Genomic DNA, 20,496 nt, shown 5'->3' with positions numbered 1-20,496 from the left:
ACTGCAACTTGGACTACATCCTGATTAATTGTGGGCTGTGCTGGGCAATCCTTTCAGGAAACAGCAAATCCAATCCTGCATGAGCTACAACAAAGTTTTCCATGTGCCTAGTAAACACATTATTCAATAAACACAGTATCCAATACATTAATAACAATTGTCTATAGGTAAAAGATAAATAAAAGTAAATATAAATTAGAAATCAGAATTCTGCTTCTTGGATTCACCAAAAAACTTAAATTCTAAACAGAATTACAGATGTACTAATATACATGAAATGGTATAAGCATTTTTTCCATTGCACTCTTTACAGTACAGCACGTAACTTTGAAATAACATTAAACTACATAATGATTTATGAAATCACTTAAATCACAGTGTGAAACTTGGTACGACTTTTTGAGGAAAAAAAAGCAATCACTCATATCCATTTTCCCCAATATTTTGTCATTCTTTTCTCCCTGGAAATAACTCCTTTGGTAGTGTAAAAGATCATGAGTTAGGACAGCACTGGGGTATGACCAAGTAACTAGTGGGCAGCACATGATGGCAGTCAGTTCAGTCATGGCTCCGTATTGGTGTCTTGGGAGCTGGGAATATCCATGTTGGCGTACACAGCTTTATACACACAAAGTCTTGACTGAAAGCTCAAGACCACTTTCCGAGCACTAGAAATGCTAAACCATAGCATTTGCTCATTTTTCTTTGATTGTTTTTGGTAAAGCTGAAAATTAGCTCCATCTGAGCAGCTCAGCTATTTAGGATAGCGTGTCTAGGGTAAACAGAATGTCAAAAACATTTTTGAAAGAAGCGTCTGTTCAATGAAAGATAAAATAAGTGAAGATAAATTCTTCATCTGCTATGAATGAAGAGGAAGGGAAAAACTGATATTATCAGAGCGTGTAATTAAGCTCCAAATGGAAGGATATTGTTTTTCCTCATCATGACTGTTTTTTTAAGATGGACTTCAGGGGCATAAAACCTCAATGGGCATGCCATGAAACATGAAGCCGCTCTGGAAACAAATCCCTGTTATGTGATCAAAGGAAGATAAGTGCTGAGGCGTGAGCCTGGTCAAGTTTATGAAACAGCTTTGCTTCCCACATTAAACTACAGGCTTGCAGCTTTTCTCCATAGGTTTGCAAAAGCCTATGATCAGTGAAAACCTTTATTATTATTTTTTTAATATAAAATACTACCATATTAATGAGATACACTCAAAAAGTTTTGAACTTTCCTGATCAAAAAGTTATGTTATTGCTTCTTTCTTCAGATGGCACTAACTTTCTGCACTGTTATTGCACTAACCTATGTTCTGTGCCACTACATCTTGTGCTAGTGAAAAGCAAATTGGACAAAGCTGTCATAACACATGTTTTTATCTATGATTTCTGGATTCCTTCAGCTCAGGTTCTGTAATAATTTGACAAGTCAACACGAAACTGCTGAGGTTCATTTTTCAAATCCAGGTGCCTGAAGTGTGATGACGTGCCCAGTGAACCAGAGGGAGTCCTTCCACTGAATAGGTCCTTTAGGACCACCTTTAATAGGTCCATGAGCATGTCCATCCTTGCATCTATACACAGTATTTGCAAAAACACCAGTTTTGCAGCTGTACAGCTAGTCACCTCTGTGAAATTATTCATTCACCACTAATACAAATAGTATGCCTATGAACTTCAGTTGTAAGCTCAAGGGGGGGGGGGGGGGGGGGCAGGCACAGGGGGGTGGTGCACACACTCCCCAGTCTTTTCAGTGAGGTCTGGGTTCGGTACTTTGAGATTACATACCAAAACAACACATCAAATCATTTACCTGCCTATCAAATACAAAAACACGTCAATACTTCAGTAAGTCACAGAAGGAACTGGAGGACAAAAAAGCAACCACCTTCTGCAGAGCTGACCAGAAAATACTGGAAAATACTTTTTCTTCATAAATTACCATTTCATTAAAAGGGAAACATTTCAAATTCAATGAAATTCTGACAGACTGGGGTTTTGTGCATTCTCTGGCTACTTCCAGAGGGAGCAACAGAACCAGAAACATCCCAAGTCACAAACTTGACCTTTCAGCTGGAAAAGGGCATTTCTCAAAAATCTTGTTTCACAAAAGAACTTTTAAAAGCATTGTCTCCAGCACAAAACCCCCTCACAGTTTGAAAAAACTTGAAAAATTCTGCAAAATGCACCTGTCACCTCTTTCACTTTCTACAACTTTTGCTTCCAATTTCACATGTCCAAAATAAACAATTTTCAGCAGTTTATAGGGGAACCCCAGCCAGTCTGTAGGGGAACAACATAAATTTGAGTCTAATGAATGGTGGATGCTCTAAACCAAAAAATAAAAAGCGAGCTGCTTATTCTAAACAGCCAAACATACACTCAGAAGCACTCCAATGGGTGAGTAATTCTGTTTCTAATGACAGATGAAGGGTAATCTCATGTCACATAAATATATGGAAGACAGACTTCCTCCTGGAACCTTTCTCAGGAATAGCAATATTTATTACAGCATTTTCTATCCAAGGGGGCTCATAGTCTGTGCTTACAACCTGATCTAAATACCATGCACACAGCTTGTGCTGGAATATAGCAGCTACATGACATGCAGCAACATCATCTTTCTTCTTGTACTGTTTGTTTTTGGTAAAGCTGCTCTATTCCTTGTGACACATGGGCTGTCAGTATATTTACACAGCCATACAGGATTTCCTTCCTAGCTGCATCTCACAGCGAAGCCACCACCCATTCTCCTCTAGTCTTTTTAGCTGGCTTGTTTATTATAGCTGGAAGAAAGTCTGTTTTTTCAAACACCACCACTGTTACTCAAACGTCTAATCCAGGGTTTTCACTTGGTTCCCATCACAGCCTTAACGTGGCTTGATAACTGCTGTTGCCTTTGCAGAGTGCCAGTCAGCAGACAGTCATCAGCTCAGGACCTGAAAACTGCCTTGGTATATCAGACACGATGTGTATTCCTGTCAACCCTGCTCCCTCGGCAGTTACCGGTTCTTCTTAAAAGGCCAGAGTGCTTTTCTCTCATATAAAATACCAGAGGAATGGATTAGTAGATTTTAAAGGCTAGGGAGGTCTCATCTTTTACAGAACACCTACTTCAGTTTCTCCCAGCACATCTTGAGGAGACAGATGCAGTTCAGCTTCTAAACAAGTAGCTGCAGAGAGGCTCAATAAAAATGTGCTATTTGCTACAGAAGCCTGATGGAAAAGACATTTGCTGTGCCGAGAAAACAGAGTGAGGTACTGAAGTCAAGCATGGCGCGTAATAAATATATTTATATTTTTAATATTAAACAATATTTGAAAATAATAGCTAACAGAACACTCTTTAATTGCATTTTGATTTTCAGTACTGGATTGCTGGAAAGGAAAACTGGTTTCCTATCGCTGTCCCAAAGCTATGGCCATAAAAAAGTTTATTGCAAAATATTCTATTCCTATTTCTCTTTCAGTTTGTGCCATTAAAGTTACCTGTATGCAATAAATAATTTCTTTACACTAAGATACTTCTAGTTCTCATCCTTCAGAAATCGCCCTGCTCCCTCTCCACCCCCAACACAGGGCATTACTGCATGAACAGGGACAGATTTTGCTATCTCCTATGACAGCTGCAAGATTTAACACTGGAAACTCTTTGAAGGGGAGGCAATGAGTAGTATCTCTGCTCTGTGCTGCCAAAACCTCATGTTTATTCTTTAAGAAAAATGGATTTGAAGAGTCATAAATGGAAAGATGAAAAGCCTCTTTCCTGCTCCTTCAGTTTCTCCCAACACTGCCTTCACCAAGTCCACAGCAGACTCCATGGTCCTTTTTCCTTACTCTTAAGTTGCCATCTGTAGTTTTAGGCTAACATCATTCATATTCAAACAAGTAAGTACAGCCAATCACTAAAAGGACCATTTGTAGCAATGCTAGCACACACCACTGTAGCTGTTTCTACATGCACTACATCTCGTATTGTCTGCCGTAGGAAGTTAAAGCCCCACAGTTTGCTCTTCCAGGTCCAGCCTTTGATATTACTGTCCCCTCTCATGATGCTGCATGTTCTCACTGGCAGAAGTGGTATCTGCAAGAGGCAAGGAGTCCCACCAGCAGGTTTCCAGCTGCAGCACTGGAAGATGCCCATAACCATCCTAGGCAGGTGTTTTTGTGTTGGCAGAGAGCTGGTTTTTATTAAGACCATTTTGCTCAGGTTACAGAGAGAATTTATGTCAAGACAAGGCAGAAAACGGCAAAAAAGTTGGTTGGAAGAGATTTCTAGAGGCCATACAATCCATCCTCATCCTCTTCAACACCGGACTATTGCCAGCAACAGATGAGGTCAGTAGGGACCTTATCTAGCAAAGTCCTGAAACTCAGGATAACAGAGCACACCATTTCTGCACACCTCATTGCCACCCAACACAAATTGCCTGCACAAGAATGTTTTTCCTAGTCTCTGGTGCATGACTCTTGCCCCTCCTACCATCTGCCACAAGCAGAAAGAGCTTGTCTCCTTCATCCCACAACCCCTTCAGGAAGTTGGGATGGCTTTACATGCAAACCGATGCTAACGAAGGTGGACAAGCCTTAAAGAAATTCATCTGCTAACTGAAAACAAATATAAATACATTCTAACTCTTCCTCACTCCAGTACAGCATGTTACCCTGGTCTTCAGCCCAAGCCTTCAAGAACACCTTTCACTATAATAGAAGTATCAAAAAAAAACAGAATACAGGAATCACCACCACATCCCACCTTCACCCTCCCAAATCTTGGCAAAAGCTTCCAGATATAGTTAGAAGGCTATAATGTTTTTTATCATCACCCACTTTCAAGTAGCTCTACCCTGCCATCTCCTCCAACTTCACAGTGGAAGGTTTCAGCTTGCCCAGCAGCGCCATAACCACATGCAGCACCACCTCGACAACAGGAGATAATGAGGCAAACCCCATCATGTCTGGACAGAACAGCAGTGAAGTTTTTAACATACACATGCAGATTTGCTTGGCTTGAGCACTTTGGATAAACAGCCACATATTAGGTCATTACTTAGACTGTTAGCGTCCCAGGCTGTCTATTTCTTATCAACATGCAAGTGCTCCTAATTTGAGGGCAGATGAAGAACTTTTCAGAGGAGGAGGTGGATCCCAAGAATAGCAAACTCAGAGCAGAGCTGGTTAGTTCTTGCCAGCATGGGCTGGTTTTCCTATTAGTAATTTGGTATGCCAGCTTGGCCTCTTCAAAGCTGGGTGCAATCTTTTAACTAGGTAATAATTCTAGTGATTCAAACACATCCCAGGTGAACTCTGTATCAGAGTAGCTGTGCAGCTCCTGAGCTCGTAAGCATGACCTCAACAACCAATTCTCTTGATGATAATGTAATCTGAGCTAACTTCCTATGCACATATATGCTTTAACCAGCACACATTTGAGAGCATATTATATAGCGATGGACAAAACTATACCTTACAATATACAGCTCTCTGCACAGTTTTTGGTTCTAACATGCTACAGATTCATGAAGAGTCTGTAAGACAGCCGGCCCAAGTCAGTCCATCTAGCAGAGGCCCTGTATCCAACTATGTCTAACAGCAAGTGGCCTATGGAAGAACAAGGCAAGCACAGAGTGTTAATTTGCTGATACACTTCCACAGCTTCCAGCATTCTTATTTGCCACTTCTCTATCATGTAAACTCAGCTTTTAAACATCTCCAACAGTAAAATCCACAGATTAATCACATGCTTCATGAAAACATACTTCCTTGTTTGTTCTTTTAGTTTCTCTGAATAGTTTCGTATTATTAGCAAACTTTATCACCTTTCTAGCAGATTACTTCCCTGATCATTTATGAAATATGCTGAATACCACTGCCCCCAGCACAAGCACTTGTGGAGTCTTCTCCACCAGGAAAACAAACTATTTACACCTTCTCTCTGTTGAATACCTTTTAATTAGGTGGTAATAGACCTGCACAAGTTACTTACTTTGTAAACTTTTGGTGAGAAATAATAAAAGTTATTTTTAAATGCAGTTTTGCAAGCCCCAGTAGATCATCTTAACCGGGTCACCCTATCCACATGTCCAGTGGCATCTTCAAAGAGCTGAAGCAGATGCAACAGACAGCACTTACTGCTGCTTTCCCATAAACATCCTGTTTATTTCAAGCCAATGTACCTGTGTGTCATTAATTGCATTCTTTCCAGTAAGTCCACCAAATTTAGTCAGACATAATTATTTAGACAAAGGCATTGCCATAACCTTGCTAACAATGAAGTCATTTGTTTAGTGCAGATACCAATAAACAAGTTACCTTTTTTGTTCTTCCTACAAAAAAAACCCTGCTTTGTACACAGACTTAGCAGAAATAGCAATAACATGGAAAAATGCTGATAGGATTCTTTAGCAAAACGCACTGGGACGGAAAAATTACCATATTCTTCAAGACTGGCACTTTTCTAAAATCAGAATCCCTAGCATTTTTTTGTACTACTACACACAACTATAACAATAACAATAATTAAAAAAATCTGTTTTCTTTAGAGATATCCGTTGTGTTACATCTCTTAATAACTGAAGCTTACACAGCCCTTTAGCTAAAGAAAACCCATTCTGTGCAGACTCATGGATTTGATGACATCCTGTCTATTTCAAACAGGACTTCAGGGTGTCACTGGATAAAGAAAATTCAAAAGCATTTGTTCAACACCTTGCTATACAAAGGTAGAAACTGTATTTGAATATCCAAAGCTTTTTTCACTTTGTGGCTTTTAAATTGCCAAGATAACATAAATAAGAGCTGTAAAAATAAACAGTATAACGCTCCAATCACAAATACAGCTCTTACTGCTGTGATTACTATATACTTACTGACAAGGTTTTAGGACTTGTCCCTTGCTTTTTATTGATTATTTCTCAATTGCTGGACACAATCTCTCACTAGCTTCCCTAGTCCACACAGACACGTTGCCAGCTTTCAACAGATTTTGCTCACCACAAAGATCAAGTGCAAGGTCAAAAATCCAGACTAATTGCAGTCAAAACTCGGACTCTGCAACCTGAGACCCAACCCTGCTCCCAGCCAATCCCTCAAAACATTCCTGTGGACTTTAGTCGTGTCTGGAGAAGTCCATAACTTCTCAGACTTGACTCTGGTTCAGTTTTGCCTCCAAGTTCAGTTACAGCATGCTGCATGCTGTAGACATACATAAAATGTGTATCTCCTGACTACAACTTCTTCCTTCCCCCCACCCCCAAAGCAGGGAAGTCTCTTCCCCTCTCCTTCCTGACCTGAAAGCAAAGCATTTCACAGAAAGCGTCTCCATCAAACAGCAGAGCCTCTGGCACACAATTAAATAACTCGCATCAGCACTTCCATCTCTAAAAATGTGCTAAAAATGCTGGAAAAAAAGGAAACAGAAGTGATGTGTAAAGTTCACCTTTAGCCTGATTTATCCCAAAATTGAATAACTACATCCTGGCAAAACAATAGGCATTTTCCTAGGATCACCAGTCACAACGGACAGAACACAAACTTCACCTCTGGTCTATTTGATGAGGTTTATTATCCCAGAAGAAAGTGAAATCAGACACCCCTCCCCAAGCTGCTAACAAGAAGATTCTGACAAAGGAGAGCAGTATTTCAGGAGAGTTAGAAAAGTACAGGTTCAGAAACTGAAAAAGATAGTTTGCCATGTTCTGAGGGTTTTCTTAAATCTTCCATGTGACATTTTTTCTTAACAAAATTGCTTTTCTGCAGGCAGTTTTACTTCCTACCATGCCACAAACAGTATTTTATCACCTTTGAAAAATCCCATGGTCCACATTAGTACTTGATTAGGGCGTGCATCTTTACTTTCCCTGTCCCTCTCTGCTATGCTGGTTTTTTTACCCTCCAGTTTTGTCTGTTGTGATTGGGAAGGTGTCTTACCCGGTATGTGCACAGAACCCACCACCACAAGAGTTCAGATTCTGTGTACATGTCAAGACTTTTCTGCACTAAAGAGGGTATCACTGTCATCATCCTTCTAGTCTGGATATAAAACTTCTGTGTTTATATGTTGATTTTTCAGTGCCATTTTACATAAAATGAATGACATACTAGCATGAAAGAAAGAACAACAACAAAGTTCACCTACTCACCTAGACAGCAATAATTTACCCTGAAGTTTCAAATCAGCAGCACAGTCATCAGATTGACAGTTCCTCTCAAAAACAGTCTGCGAAAAACAGAGAAAAGAACTGTTACAGCATGAAAAGAGTAAGATCAAAATTCAAAGAAAGAATATGCTTGGATGAAATAAAACCCTACCAAAATCTGTGGTACAGGACTATATGGTGTCAGTGTTAAAGAAATTCCAAGGCAGGCAAATTTCATCTTTATCAGAACCATTTTTATTCTCTTCTAAGTGAACAAGAAGTTTCACCAAAATCAGACTCTCTCAGAGGTTCTCTTCAATCCATTCCCACTTCTCATCTGACAAGGATTACTGCACACACAATATTTCTGGCACTCTTATTTCTCTTCCCAATGCATATGCATGAAAATGAAACAGAAAATAAACTATTTATGAAACTATTTTCAGTCCTAAGACGTGCAAGTAAAGAAATTATGCACCAAACGTCTTCACTAGCCTATATTAAAGATAAGGAATTTGGGGTTTTTTTTTTAGATTTTATGTATGGTAGGAAACATTTCTGCCATCCTGCAAGCAACAGAAAATTACAGACTGTTATGTTCCAGCGATGCCCTCAAATAATGGAAGCACTGTCAATCTTCTGAACTCTGGTAAAGACTATCACTTAGGAAAATTAACAGATTGATAAAGATAAGAACTGTGAGAAAGAACGACATGCCACTAGACTCAGGCATGCTATTTAAGCAACAAAAAGAAGGGGAATACATAAGAAGTTTATGAGCCTATGATAATCTCTACAGTAGTTTGTCATGGCTAAACAAGGCAGCTACCAGTGAGTGAAAGAAGGGGACAGGAACACGTTCCTAGCATCCAGGAAACCCAAATATCATCAAGATGATAGTTACTTTCTCCTGCTCTTAAGAACAGAGATCAATACCTTTCTGAACATAGACTTTTCAGGCTGAAGGATTCATTCTTTCTGAGTTGTAATGCTCTTCAACTTACCAAATTATAGGGTTGCCAACACTGTTCAGCTAGGAAACCTGACAATCCACTGTTCTCTCCCTTTAATTCGAAGGTTCCTTTCTACACACTTGGCTTCCTTACTGTTATTACCAAAGCAAATATATTTTGATCATAAATGCTAAGACAAAGCAAATCCATGCAGGACACACATAACTGTCAGAGAGCATTGGAGAGACTTGGGGGTGGGGTGGAATCAGTAAAAGAATATACAGAATTAATACATTTTTTTTAAGAGCTTTGCCCAACTGTACCAGGACTGGAGAAAGACTTTGAATCTTAAGCCCAGAGGGCATCGAGATTTCTAGTCCTTGTCTCTCCAGAAAGATTACTGGCTAAGGAAGCAGCTCGGTGCTCTCCAAAAAGGACTGGACTTTTATGAAGTCAATTGGTGTTGGACTAGCAGATATCAAACTATGCTGTAAACGGTACTGAGTTGCAAAAAGAAGAAAGACTGGAGATAATCAGTTCATTTGGGGCTATTTACTTTGCCCTTTCACTTTCCCAATTTTCGCTTTCTCAGAATCTCAAAAGTGGAAATTTTTGAGGATTTAAACACAAGGGCTAAACTTACCCTTCCTCCTTAAGATTACCACACCAAAGAACAAGAATAGCCCTGAGACAGGAACAGGCACAAGGTATCAGTCTCAACACACAGCACGTTTCTGAGGTATAGTATCAAATGTCCTCAGAACTTATCCTCAACCACCATAGTAGCTATATATAGGAAAGACTGTTTGACCTTCAGAAGAGAAAGAAAAATAAACTATAAAAATATTGTTGCCTGAAAGTTTCCCTATTTCCACTGCAGAAATCTTGGCAAAGCAAACAGAGTGATCAAAGATATGACTTGCATGTTTCAAAGAATAAAGTACTGTAAGTACATTTAACTACCTACCTAATAATCCTGGAATTTTATTACTAAATCTATAGTCGCGGTTCTTCACAAAGAATGAACAAATACCTCATTTTCTAAAACTACTGGCCACGTATCTCTTCCAACATGTCATGCACTAGACAGCAGGCTATTTTGAAACATACTGGGAGTATTTCATTATGTCACAGAAACACAAGTTCCTACACAGTACTGGGACGGGAGACAGAAATAAGGATAATGAGCCCCCAGATCCATAACTGTGTAGGAGTGAACCGTTTGCTTCTGTGGAGGATCTTAAACCAGTTCAGGTTTGGGGGGAGAAGGGATTCCCAGTTCAGCCAGATGCTAGGACTCATCAATGCAGCTGCAGCTGGTTCAGCAGCCCACTTCCATCACAGGCTAATGACATCTATGGATTATTTAGCTATTTTCCACTATTTCCCCAGTCTGGATACATGTTTCCATGACTCTGCTCCATCCCCCCTTTCTGCCTGCTACAGCCTCAACCCTGTAGCTTCTCACAGTCTACTTCGTTCATTTACTATCTTGAGCGTCCCCCATCCCCAGACTGTTGCTGCTTCTGCCTTTCCAGTTGACTAATTCTTGCCTGTTCAAATCCCTCCTAAAACTTTAAGGAGTAAACATGCTTTAAGTCATCACAACATCTGTTATGTTCATAACATCATAACATACTCTGTTACTGTGTCCTTACTTGGTCTACTTGGGCTGTAGTTTCTTTGGGCCTACCCAAATAGTTGATAACTACCTAACTCAATACTGCCTGTTGTTAGAGCAAGAGTCCGTTCCTGAGATGTGCACAGGCCATACTACAACATAATCACTAATTTTAACTCTAAGCAATCTTAAAAGTGGCTTCAGCTTTACAATACCTGTTATAGAGATCTATAGAGCTCTTTACATATTAAAAGTGTTGAACAAGGTAACCAGTGGGTTGTATGTATTATCCAGAACTGGAAAAAGGGAAACAGGACAAAACAAATTCATTGCACTGGGGAAACATCTCATAATTTTTGCCATTACTGTTATCCAAAGTGAAAAGGAGCAATTCTGAACAGCATTTTTACTGAAGTCCAATGGACTCTTACTGGATTCCACTTATATTATACCAAGTACCTCACAGCTTTGAATATGTGTATCAGAGATAGCCAGGAAGCTTCTTTATGTAAGAAATACATACAAGAAAAATTTCAGGGGGAGGGAGGGAAGGGGCAAAAATTGTCCTGGATGAGAAAGACAGCAGCAGCTCTTATCTCAAGACCACCACACTTCCGTCCAGCATTTCCAGGAGAGAAATAGGTGTTTGTGTGCTCGATAGCAGGGACAGGATAATCCCAATGCATTTTTACAGTAAAAGTGCACTCTAGTAACAAAGCTAACGTAAATTATATGCAAAGCGACTCTGTCAGACTTCCTGCTATCATCAGATCTACAGCAAGGCACAGAGCAAATCCAGTGTTTCTATGAATTCCTCTCTGCGCTCTCCCCTGCTGCACAGAACCCAGCAGCTATGGGGAATTGTTCCACAGCAGTTCCTACCAGGTGGCCAAACTTCCTGGACAAGCACAGTTTTCTCAAACTCTGCATGGCAGCTTTTCTAAGTAGAAAAGATGATGCTTCTTGGGAGGTCAAGGAATGTGGCAGATACATCCTGAAAGGTTAACAGAGCCAGATGTTGCCCATGTTCTTCAGAGGGTAGGTCATAAAGCCTACATTAAGATATACTCATTATAAAGAGTGAATATACACATCTGTACACAACTAAATGTACTATAAGGAAAGACCTAGAGCCTGCTGATAAGAAGGGGATGTGTCTAGGCAGACACTCGGATCAGGGCCTCAAAGCAAGTACCATTGTGTCCACTCTGCCTCTTGAAGAGAGACAGTGGATTAAATTTCACATTTTGTGGTAAAGCCCAGGGGTAAACATACAGTCCTCTTCCCCAGGAAGTAGGAGGAGGATGAATCCCTACGTTCTGCATCCTAAGCACAAAGCTGCTGGGTATTAGGTGTGAAAATATTGTCCTTTTCCTTCCTGCTGAAGGTGGACTGCTAAGAAGTGCTTCTAGGAGGTAAAACAAGCAAGAAGGAGCCTGGCTTCAGCCTAATGGTCAGAGCTGTCTTCTCAGAGGAAGGTGATCTGGGATTTCAAACCCAGCTCAGTAAATTGCTTCACTTTCTTCCAATGGCTATCTAAAATTAAACACACCTATGTTTCTGGGAGTAGGGAAGAGAACAGGAAACAGAAAACAGAAAAAACCCTGTGTTTATGGCACTCCTGCCCACAGAAAATACTGAAAATAATCCAATAAACAAAGAAGAAGAAAAAAAGTATTAAGACATTCAGCCTTCTAAAATCAAGGAAGCACATGGAAATTTCAGGTTGTAGCCAAAATGTGCAATCAAGAGTTTTGAGAGGTTGCTAGTACTGAGCTCCAGTAAGAGCAGTGCCTATCCTTTCACAGAAAAGGGAAAATGACAGCTGAAGGACAATGCTTGAAGAGATGCGGCAGAAATGGGCTTTTCAAAAGAACCCTTAAAAACATGTCATTTTATGGTCTGGGTAAGAGAACAGTGATTCACTCCGGATCAGGCCTTTAATTCCTCACACATCACTCTCCAAAAGGTTCACATAACACCTCTTAAAAGGTGGCAGAGCTGGCCTTTGGTAACTTAGGATAAATTCCTTTAACTCCATAAACTGTGCCATGTACTTCAGTAGGATAACGCAGGCTATGCAAAATAATCTGGGTTAAGAATACAGTATTCCAGCCTCTACACCGATTTCCAGTAAACTGTCACCATACCCTATGGTATGTGCAGGGATGACTTAGCAATTAGATCATGATAGTAACACAACAGCAATTCTATTTGAAGGATGCAGGATAATGGGGCTTGTTAATCTAATAATTCTTTATTTTTTAGATCTTGATGCTGTATGGCTACTACCATGTTATCTGTTGGAAATCCGGGTTCTGGGTCCTTATTTAGGGACCAGGATATGCAATCTGATTTTCAAAAGTACTGAGCTGTAAGCAAGTCTCACTGCCTTTTCTAGGAAATATTTCCTGTTTTATAGCTTTACAAATCAGTAACTCAGATTTTAATATGCCTAAATATAGATAGGAGCCTAATGTTAGAACTGCATTTATTTTGTCTTGAAATTTTTCAAGTTGCCTGCAAAATAAAGCTATTACCTACAGATCTACTGAGCACAGAAATAGTAACTGACTCTCCCCAGATATCCTACGCTTCACTATATTACCCATGGAAATGGTCCGTTCGTATCTCCTGCTGAGCCAGGCACAGAATGATTTAAATTCCCACTAGAAAATTAATCAATATTGTGGAAAACTCTTCACAGGATTTCTTCAGATGTGCTGGCTCAAATGCAAACACATGATTTCCACAATACCCCTAGCGAGTAGTGGAGCAAACACACGATGAAGGCAGGAATAACAGGGGAGCAATAAGCATTCAACAGAATCCTACTACGAAACCAAAGAGCCATGCTGGTACCGCGTGGTGTGGAGGACCAAGGTTAGCAAGTAAGCTCCCTCAGCTCAGTGCAGACTTCATGAGACCATATCTTCATGCAAAGAAAACAGATGCTCACTTGTAGTGCATTAGTGTTAAGAAAACAGAAACTGGCGAATAATACTTTACTGCACTAGTAAGGGTGCAAGCATTTAAGTCAGACTTTTCCAGCTGGGGAAGGCTACAGGGGAATTCATCCACTCTCCTGAGCAGAAGGCTCTGGGCCCATGGCTCATGACTAGCACGTTGCCACTTGTCAAGCCATCCAAGGCCAAATGCAATCATTTCTCCTCTATTCCAGCTGCATCCTGCTTTCCATTAAATGTTAAAAGCTGGGCTGGAGCACCAAGCTAAAAAGGAGAGAGGACGCTCATGTAAGAGCAACAGGAACTCCCAAATGAAATCAGCTGTTCAGAAAAGATCAGGCATGAAACCTGTTAGCTATGAAGGCAAGCATAAATTATTAAACTTATGTATGAGTTACTTCTCACAGCAGTGAGTGGATTTAACAATGCCATCTTTTGTCCTCGTATTCCTTTGGGATGAAGAATTACAATTGGTGGCGATAGAAATACACCCCCAGCTTTTCAGAGCTTTATTAGATTTCTAGTCTGACTCACTCATTTTTCAAGCTGAGGCAATTTTTTCTTTTTTAAATCATTAACAGTTTAAATCATCCAAATAGTGTTCTCATTTTACAAGACTTCAGACCTTATAAATTCATGGAACAATAGACGGGAAAGATCTATTGGGTTAATTGTCCCATCTCCACATACCATTATAGGATGGATTTCTGCAACACTTTTCTCAATATATTTTCCTGTCTTGTCTTAAATGGTCTTCCATTTACATGGTATGACTACAGAATAACTCAATTACGTCATCTCAGGAGGGTTCTTTAATGATATCTGAGAACATTTTCTACTCTAAACCTCCTTATTTCTACTATTAAAAGTGGAACTGTGTGAGATTTATCTTTTTCACTCAGGATGCTTTCATACTTAGACATTTTAAAACAGGAGTCAAAACCTTTGTTACTCATCACACAACTGCGTAATTAAAAGTATAAAAGCATAACAACAACAAATGAAAAGCAAATGTGGCAGCTGTTTTGTCAGCTGAAAATGCAAAAAAAGAAGTCTTCAAATCATCAGGTATGCAATTTATGTCTACCTTTAGTTCATTTAGACCCCCAAGGATATGTGAAAGTCCTTTTCTATAATCCACCTGCACTTCAGTGGTTTTGTATTTATGGATGCTGCTCTGAACTGACAAGGATTTTTCTGGCTCTGAGGTACTCTGAACTGAATGAACTAATATTGTCATATTATCTCCTTTCAAGATATTAGCTATTCCAATTAAGCTTTACTGATCGTTCACATAACTGCTGAAAATATATGAACAGAGCTAATGGAGCCTGGCTTCCTGAAGTCTGTCACCTGTCTCTCTGGCTTTTTAAGAATATGACAATTTTCTTTTATAGCTCCACATGTAAGCAGGAACTCCCTCTTTCTTACAATTACAATTCTCCATCCACAGAGTAGTTTGGAAATTGCATGCTGGTATGCTGAACCGCAGAAACTACCCAGTAGGACTTTAAGTTAGAGTTCAGCTTGCAGATTTTTATCTGATCATCTCTCCTTTCTCTACCTATTTATTTGAACCACCCATAAATTAAATTAATTCACGTCCTACCACCTAAGAAAGGATTACACTGTAGTCTGACCCTGCGCTAGCACATATGCAGAGACATGTAGGTCTATCTATGTATGTGTATTCATGTGTATGTTAGTATATGATATTGGCTATTGTTTCTTAGGAAGCTCACGAGATCTAAACTTGGGGACTAAACCATGTCTCACACATTCTCAGTTATGTTGTTTTTCCTCTCTGTTAAACAGGAATATGAACAAGTTGGAAAATTACTGGTCAAGCCTGTCATTGCTTAAGAATGAGCATATAGAAACATGCATACCAGAGGCACTGATTTCCACTCATTCTTACTTCAGTAAGTTTGCTAATTATAAACATTTCAGAGGTACAGTACGTCTGGACACCTGCTGTTCTTGTTCAGTTCTAAATCTCTTCCAGACTTGTAAATTTTTCCTCTTTATTGCCATTAAAGAAAAAAAAAAAGGGGGGGGGGGGAATAAGGAAAAAAGGAGACAAATGTACATGCTCAGGGTGGGTCCTTTCCAGATTTCCTGGAATGAACAGCAGCCAGTCACTGCCAGTTCAGCACTGACTGATCAAACAAAAGACAGACACCACCAAAGGGAGGAGTGGAAATCACTGTCAGCAATCCCACTCCTACCAAAGGGAAAACAATGGTGGTTAAGCAGGAAGAGTGGCACACAGTGGATCTCTGCAAGAATAAATACAGAAAAGTTCGGGAGTCTGCCCTGCCCAAGGAGGAAAGAGTTTAGTGGCAAGACATTTCATCTAGAACATGGTAATTAAGCCGACTCCTGCAGTCTCCCCAAGACTTCCCATGTGCCTTGGTTTAAGTAAACTAATTTTCAAACTTTCCACCTATCCAGCTACTGAAGGCATGCTAAAGTACTGAGGCTTCAGCTGTACCAGTAAACTGTCCTGGCCTCCAAGACAGGAGCATCCTAACTCCTGACCCATGCATGGGAATGCTTTGCAGTAGTTGGCACAGGCTAAAACTGTGCCAAGAGCCATTCCATCAGCTTATAAATGTCAGCATAAAAATGTCACTCCAATGCCTATAAGTGCCCCAGGCACAGCTCAATTTACTGGCAGGGACATGACCTGACTCAAGCAAGCACACTGGGATCTCTGCTCTGGAGAAGACATGACTGACAAACCTGGACCACGCTGTCTGTATGGACACTACATTTCAGCCTGTCCAGATCTGTCATTGCCTTGTCTTCAGTATGAGATCAGCAGTGTGTGTGCTTTAAAATAGAGCATGCTATTATTTGTGTAGCAAACCAAAAATCAGCAAAGGTATTCATAATTCAGCTCCATAAAAATCCTCCTATACTTTCTCATACCTAACTAACCTAACTTATGTTAGTCATGCTAACTAACCTAATTTATGTGCAAATACTTAACCAGCTTTTCAAACACAAGTATTTCCAAAAAAAAAAGTCCTCTGCTTTAAAAAAGTGAAGGTTATCTTGGAGACTTGCAGCCTCAGTCACCCAGAAGTACAGCACTGTACACCCAAATTCTCACTGCAAGTCAATGGCACAGCTGGGAACAGAACGTCCTAAACATTTTCTGTCTCTTCTTATAACTTACAAGCAGTTTTGTGGCAGCCCATTCACGAAGTCCTGAAGACACTGACGCAATTAAATCTACTGAGAATATTTTCCTATAAAAAATGGTGTCTCCATCCACATAACAGCAGGTGATTTTATTACAGTATTTAGAAAGGCAGAAATCTAGCATACCACATTTTGAACTCTAAGATACATTACTGGATACTACTAGGAACAAATCCCCACTGTATTTGGCAGATCTTTCTCCTTCTTGGTTGACAAGTATTTATACAATGGGTATACAAAAATAAATGTTATAGTACAAATCACTTACAACGTACTAAGCCAAACCAAGTTCTAAATACACATTAATTTCCCTGAAGTAAGAAGACTTACTAGTTTTTTCCAGTGGATAGAGGTAGCAACTGGATTTGGGAGGACACAAAGAAGCTAATGGAAAGTCATCCTTAGGGTGGTAAGTTTTAAAGTACATAATACACACTCAAAAAGCAGAATCTTTCCTTGCACCACCCTGCCCCAGTATTGACCCATCAGAGATTTTCTGTTTGAATAAAACTGAGCCAGTTAGCTACTTACAACTTGGAAAGCTGTAACCTTCTCGGCACAATCAGTCTCCACCCAACAATAGTACAAGTGGCAGAGACATCTATCAATAGACACGTACACACAACCCTTAAGTATTTGCTTTTGCTACAGACAAAAAAAAACCCCACAAACAAAAAAAAAAAAACCCACAACAAGCTATAGCAACCATTGTTTCTGCTAAGCATATACAAGAACCAAGAAAATAATTAAGTCCATGAGAAATCAACTGTTACTGTGTCCTGGGCTAAATAGTCCCTCAGGCCAGTTTAATTACATTATTACTTCATTTTGAAGTATCAGAGGATCTTTGCTTACAAAAAATGGACAACACATGAACACATGAATTCTCAAAACTGCATGCTTTTTCTTTTGGAAACGTCAGTTAATGTCCTCTTCTTCAAATCAATCAGGCATTCAAATTATTTATCATATTGGATTGTTTCAAGCACACTTCATTTAGGAATAGAAGCAGGCTCCTTCACTGAGCAGTCAATGTTTGGTTTTCTTTTGTTTTATTCTTAAATACAGGCATTTTGAACTGCCTTACAGTAAAAGCTGCATATTGTTAAAATAAAGGTGACCAATAAATAAAAGCATTTTCAATGGTGTCCCATATCCATGTGCTGCTTTACTACTATAGCTCTGTTTTGGTTTAAATTATTATTACAAGATCTGACTGCTCACATGGAACATAATACTGATTTAAAGGACGAATATCCAACAAAATCCTTTTCTGCAATTATGTCATTAGAGGGATGTCACTTCTGGTGGTGGGTATCCATGAACATTATTTCCAAGCTGATTCCTTAATGATTAGAGCAAAGCACCATGAAAAAATTCATATGCTCAATACAATCTTCAATTTTCAGGTCAAGAAGCCTCTCAGTGGCTTTCCTACCTCCTTGCTTGTGAGCCATAGGGCTGTACACTCTTGTTGGGAAGTCATGCGTGTATGCAGGGAACATCTGGTTCATGAAGAACAAACTGAAATCCCAGTGAAATTGATCACTTCAGCTTTAACATCACTTTAGCTTAAATAAAAATCATACCGAGGTGACTATAAAGCCCACATTTGCGAGATGACTGGCTTTTCAAGTAAGCCTAGTAGATCTGCAGTTGGATTTTGAGAGATAGAAGTCTCCCACTTTCCTGCCCAGTCATGGTTCCCTCACATTTCTTCAGCTATTCACTACTTCCAGCTGCTTCTCCTGCATTCATTCACAAAAACCAGCCACCTGGGCTTTTAAGAAAAGTGTCAATCTCTTAACAGTATCTTAATGGTGCCTTGAAACAACTGATGCAACATTTCTGATTTCAAAAGGCCTTTTCTTACTGGATCAATAGGATCTAGGGCTTTTGAAAACCACACACAGCTAGCTGTATTTAAAGACTTCAGTGCTAACACTAAGCTTATCCACCTGCCCTCACCTGTGCTGTGTCTTCTGAAAACAAAGCCTACTGAACCTGTCTTTAATTGGACTTCCAAAATTGTAAGGGCCCTCCATAACCATTAGATTATTTGAAACTGTTAATCCTTCATTAAATCAACTTTGGTTCCTACTATTCCTCTTGGCCTTTTAAAACAATTTCTACTTCTGACATAACCAGAAGCCTGAAAGAGAACACTATGCCCTGATTTTCCCATGAAATCAGTCTTTGAGGACTCCGCCACCACACCTCGAGGCTACGCTGTCAGGGCTTTGTCACCATGACTGTCACACTAACTCTGAAGCTCTTCCCACTTCCTGAGCTGAAAGCACACTTGCTGGCACACCCCATGTCAAAATCCTTTTCTGACAAAGCTAAGCGAACAACATCTGGAAAGCAAATGGAAAGGGATTGTTAAACTGACTCCCTATCATCCAAATTACACAAGAAAACAAGTCAGGAAATTCCCAAAGTATTTTTGTTTCAGCTCTATAATCTCAGCATTTAGGTATTTTAATATTGATCCGAGACTATGCCTGCAGGGCAAGATGTGACCTTTTGAGTTTAAACCCAGTGGTAAAGCATCCAAGCAGTTTCGTTCATGTAACACTTAGGTTTTCAGCACACTGCTCCACAATGAAACGATAGGAATTCTCCATGAATTCCCATCATATCACTGCAATAATACAGCATTCAGATACGTAACAGCCACACAATCCCTCTTCATAAAAATGTCATTCTTAGATTCATCTTTCATTCATACATTTATAAAAATAAAGCATGCTTGAATAAATACTCATGTCTCTAAGCACAAGGATTATAGCCAAATACAGTTCAGAACACTTGGGTATATGACAAAGCAAATCTCTTTAAGCATTTTCGTTACTACTTCTTTTTTTTTTTTAATAGTAATATTCAGGAACCTGTAATTTCAACACAACATAACATATCCTTATGAGCAGCACCAGAAAGTAATGTGAGATGATGATGCAAGCATATCTTAATAGACATGAACTTCCCAGGGTTAAAAACCAGATCTAACAATTCACTGCTAAAAGCCTCAAAATCCAGACAGACTGGATTTCAGAGTGTTTTTTTAAAAAAAGTTTCCTATTCACAAGCAATGCCAGCTCGTAACTCTGTAAGTATGCTTTGGAAAATAGACTTGACTGGATGCAACTGTGAGCAACTCGATCTAACTTTTAAGCCGGCTCTGCTTTGAGCAAGGAACTGGAACTACAAAGGTCCCTTCCAGCCTAAATTATCCTATAATTCTGACACACAAGAAGTTTTACAAGCTACAGAAGAAGTCTGATTTCCTTGGGGAGCCTGGAGATTCATGGTTGTATGTGCCAGTGCTAGCCCAGCGAGAGGTTGAATTGTCCTGCAGGCTCCTTCCTGGGCAGAGCGTCCTGCACCTAACAAGGACTGCGCTCAAACTGGAGTCTTTCAAAAGGTCACTAACAGGGTCTCTTTCTTCAACATGACTTCCTGCTTCATGAACCCTGAAGGTGTTTAATGCCTTCATGAGCACTGCCTTGATCACTCCTGTCAAAACGTGCCAAAATTGACCAGCATTTTCTAAAGATACTAGTGAGGTCAAGACAGACAAACAAGAAAGGCAGAATAATCCAATAC

General features: G+C 39.7%; 1 protein-coding gene across 1 annotated transcript in view; it reads right to left on the bottom strand.

Moving 5' to 3' along the window:
* The window catches only part of ITGA9 (integrin subunit alpha 9), a 231,036-nt gene that overhangs the window by 91,770 nt on the left and 118,770 nt on the right, over window positions 1–20,496 (bottom strand). Inside the window, exon 17 of the mRNA XM_080383261.1 lies at window positions 8,144–8,220. Coding sequence (XP_080239387.1) covers window positions 8,144–8,220 — 77 coding nt within the window. The remainder of the gene's footprint in view (window positions 1–8,143; window positions 8,221–20,496) is intronic.

The sequence above is a fragment of the Falco punctatus genome, assembly GCF_963210335.1.
Source record: "Falco punctatus genome assembly, chromosome: 4".
NCBI classification, from domain to species: Eukaryota; Metazoa; Chordata; class Aves; order Falconiformes; family Falconidae; genus Falco; species Falco punctatus.
The sequence above is the reverse complement of the archived record's forward strand: the minus strand, read 5'-3'. Positions and strand labels throughout refer to the sequence as shown.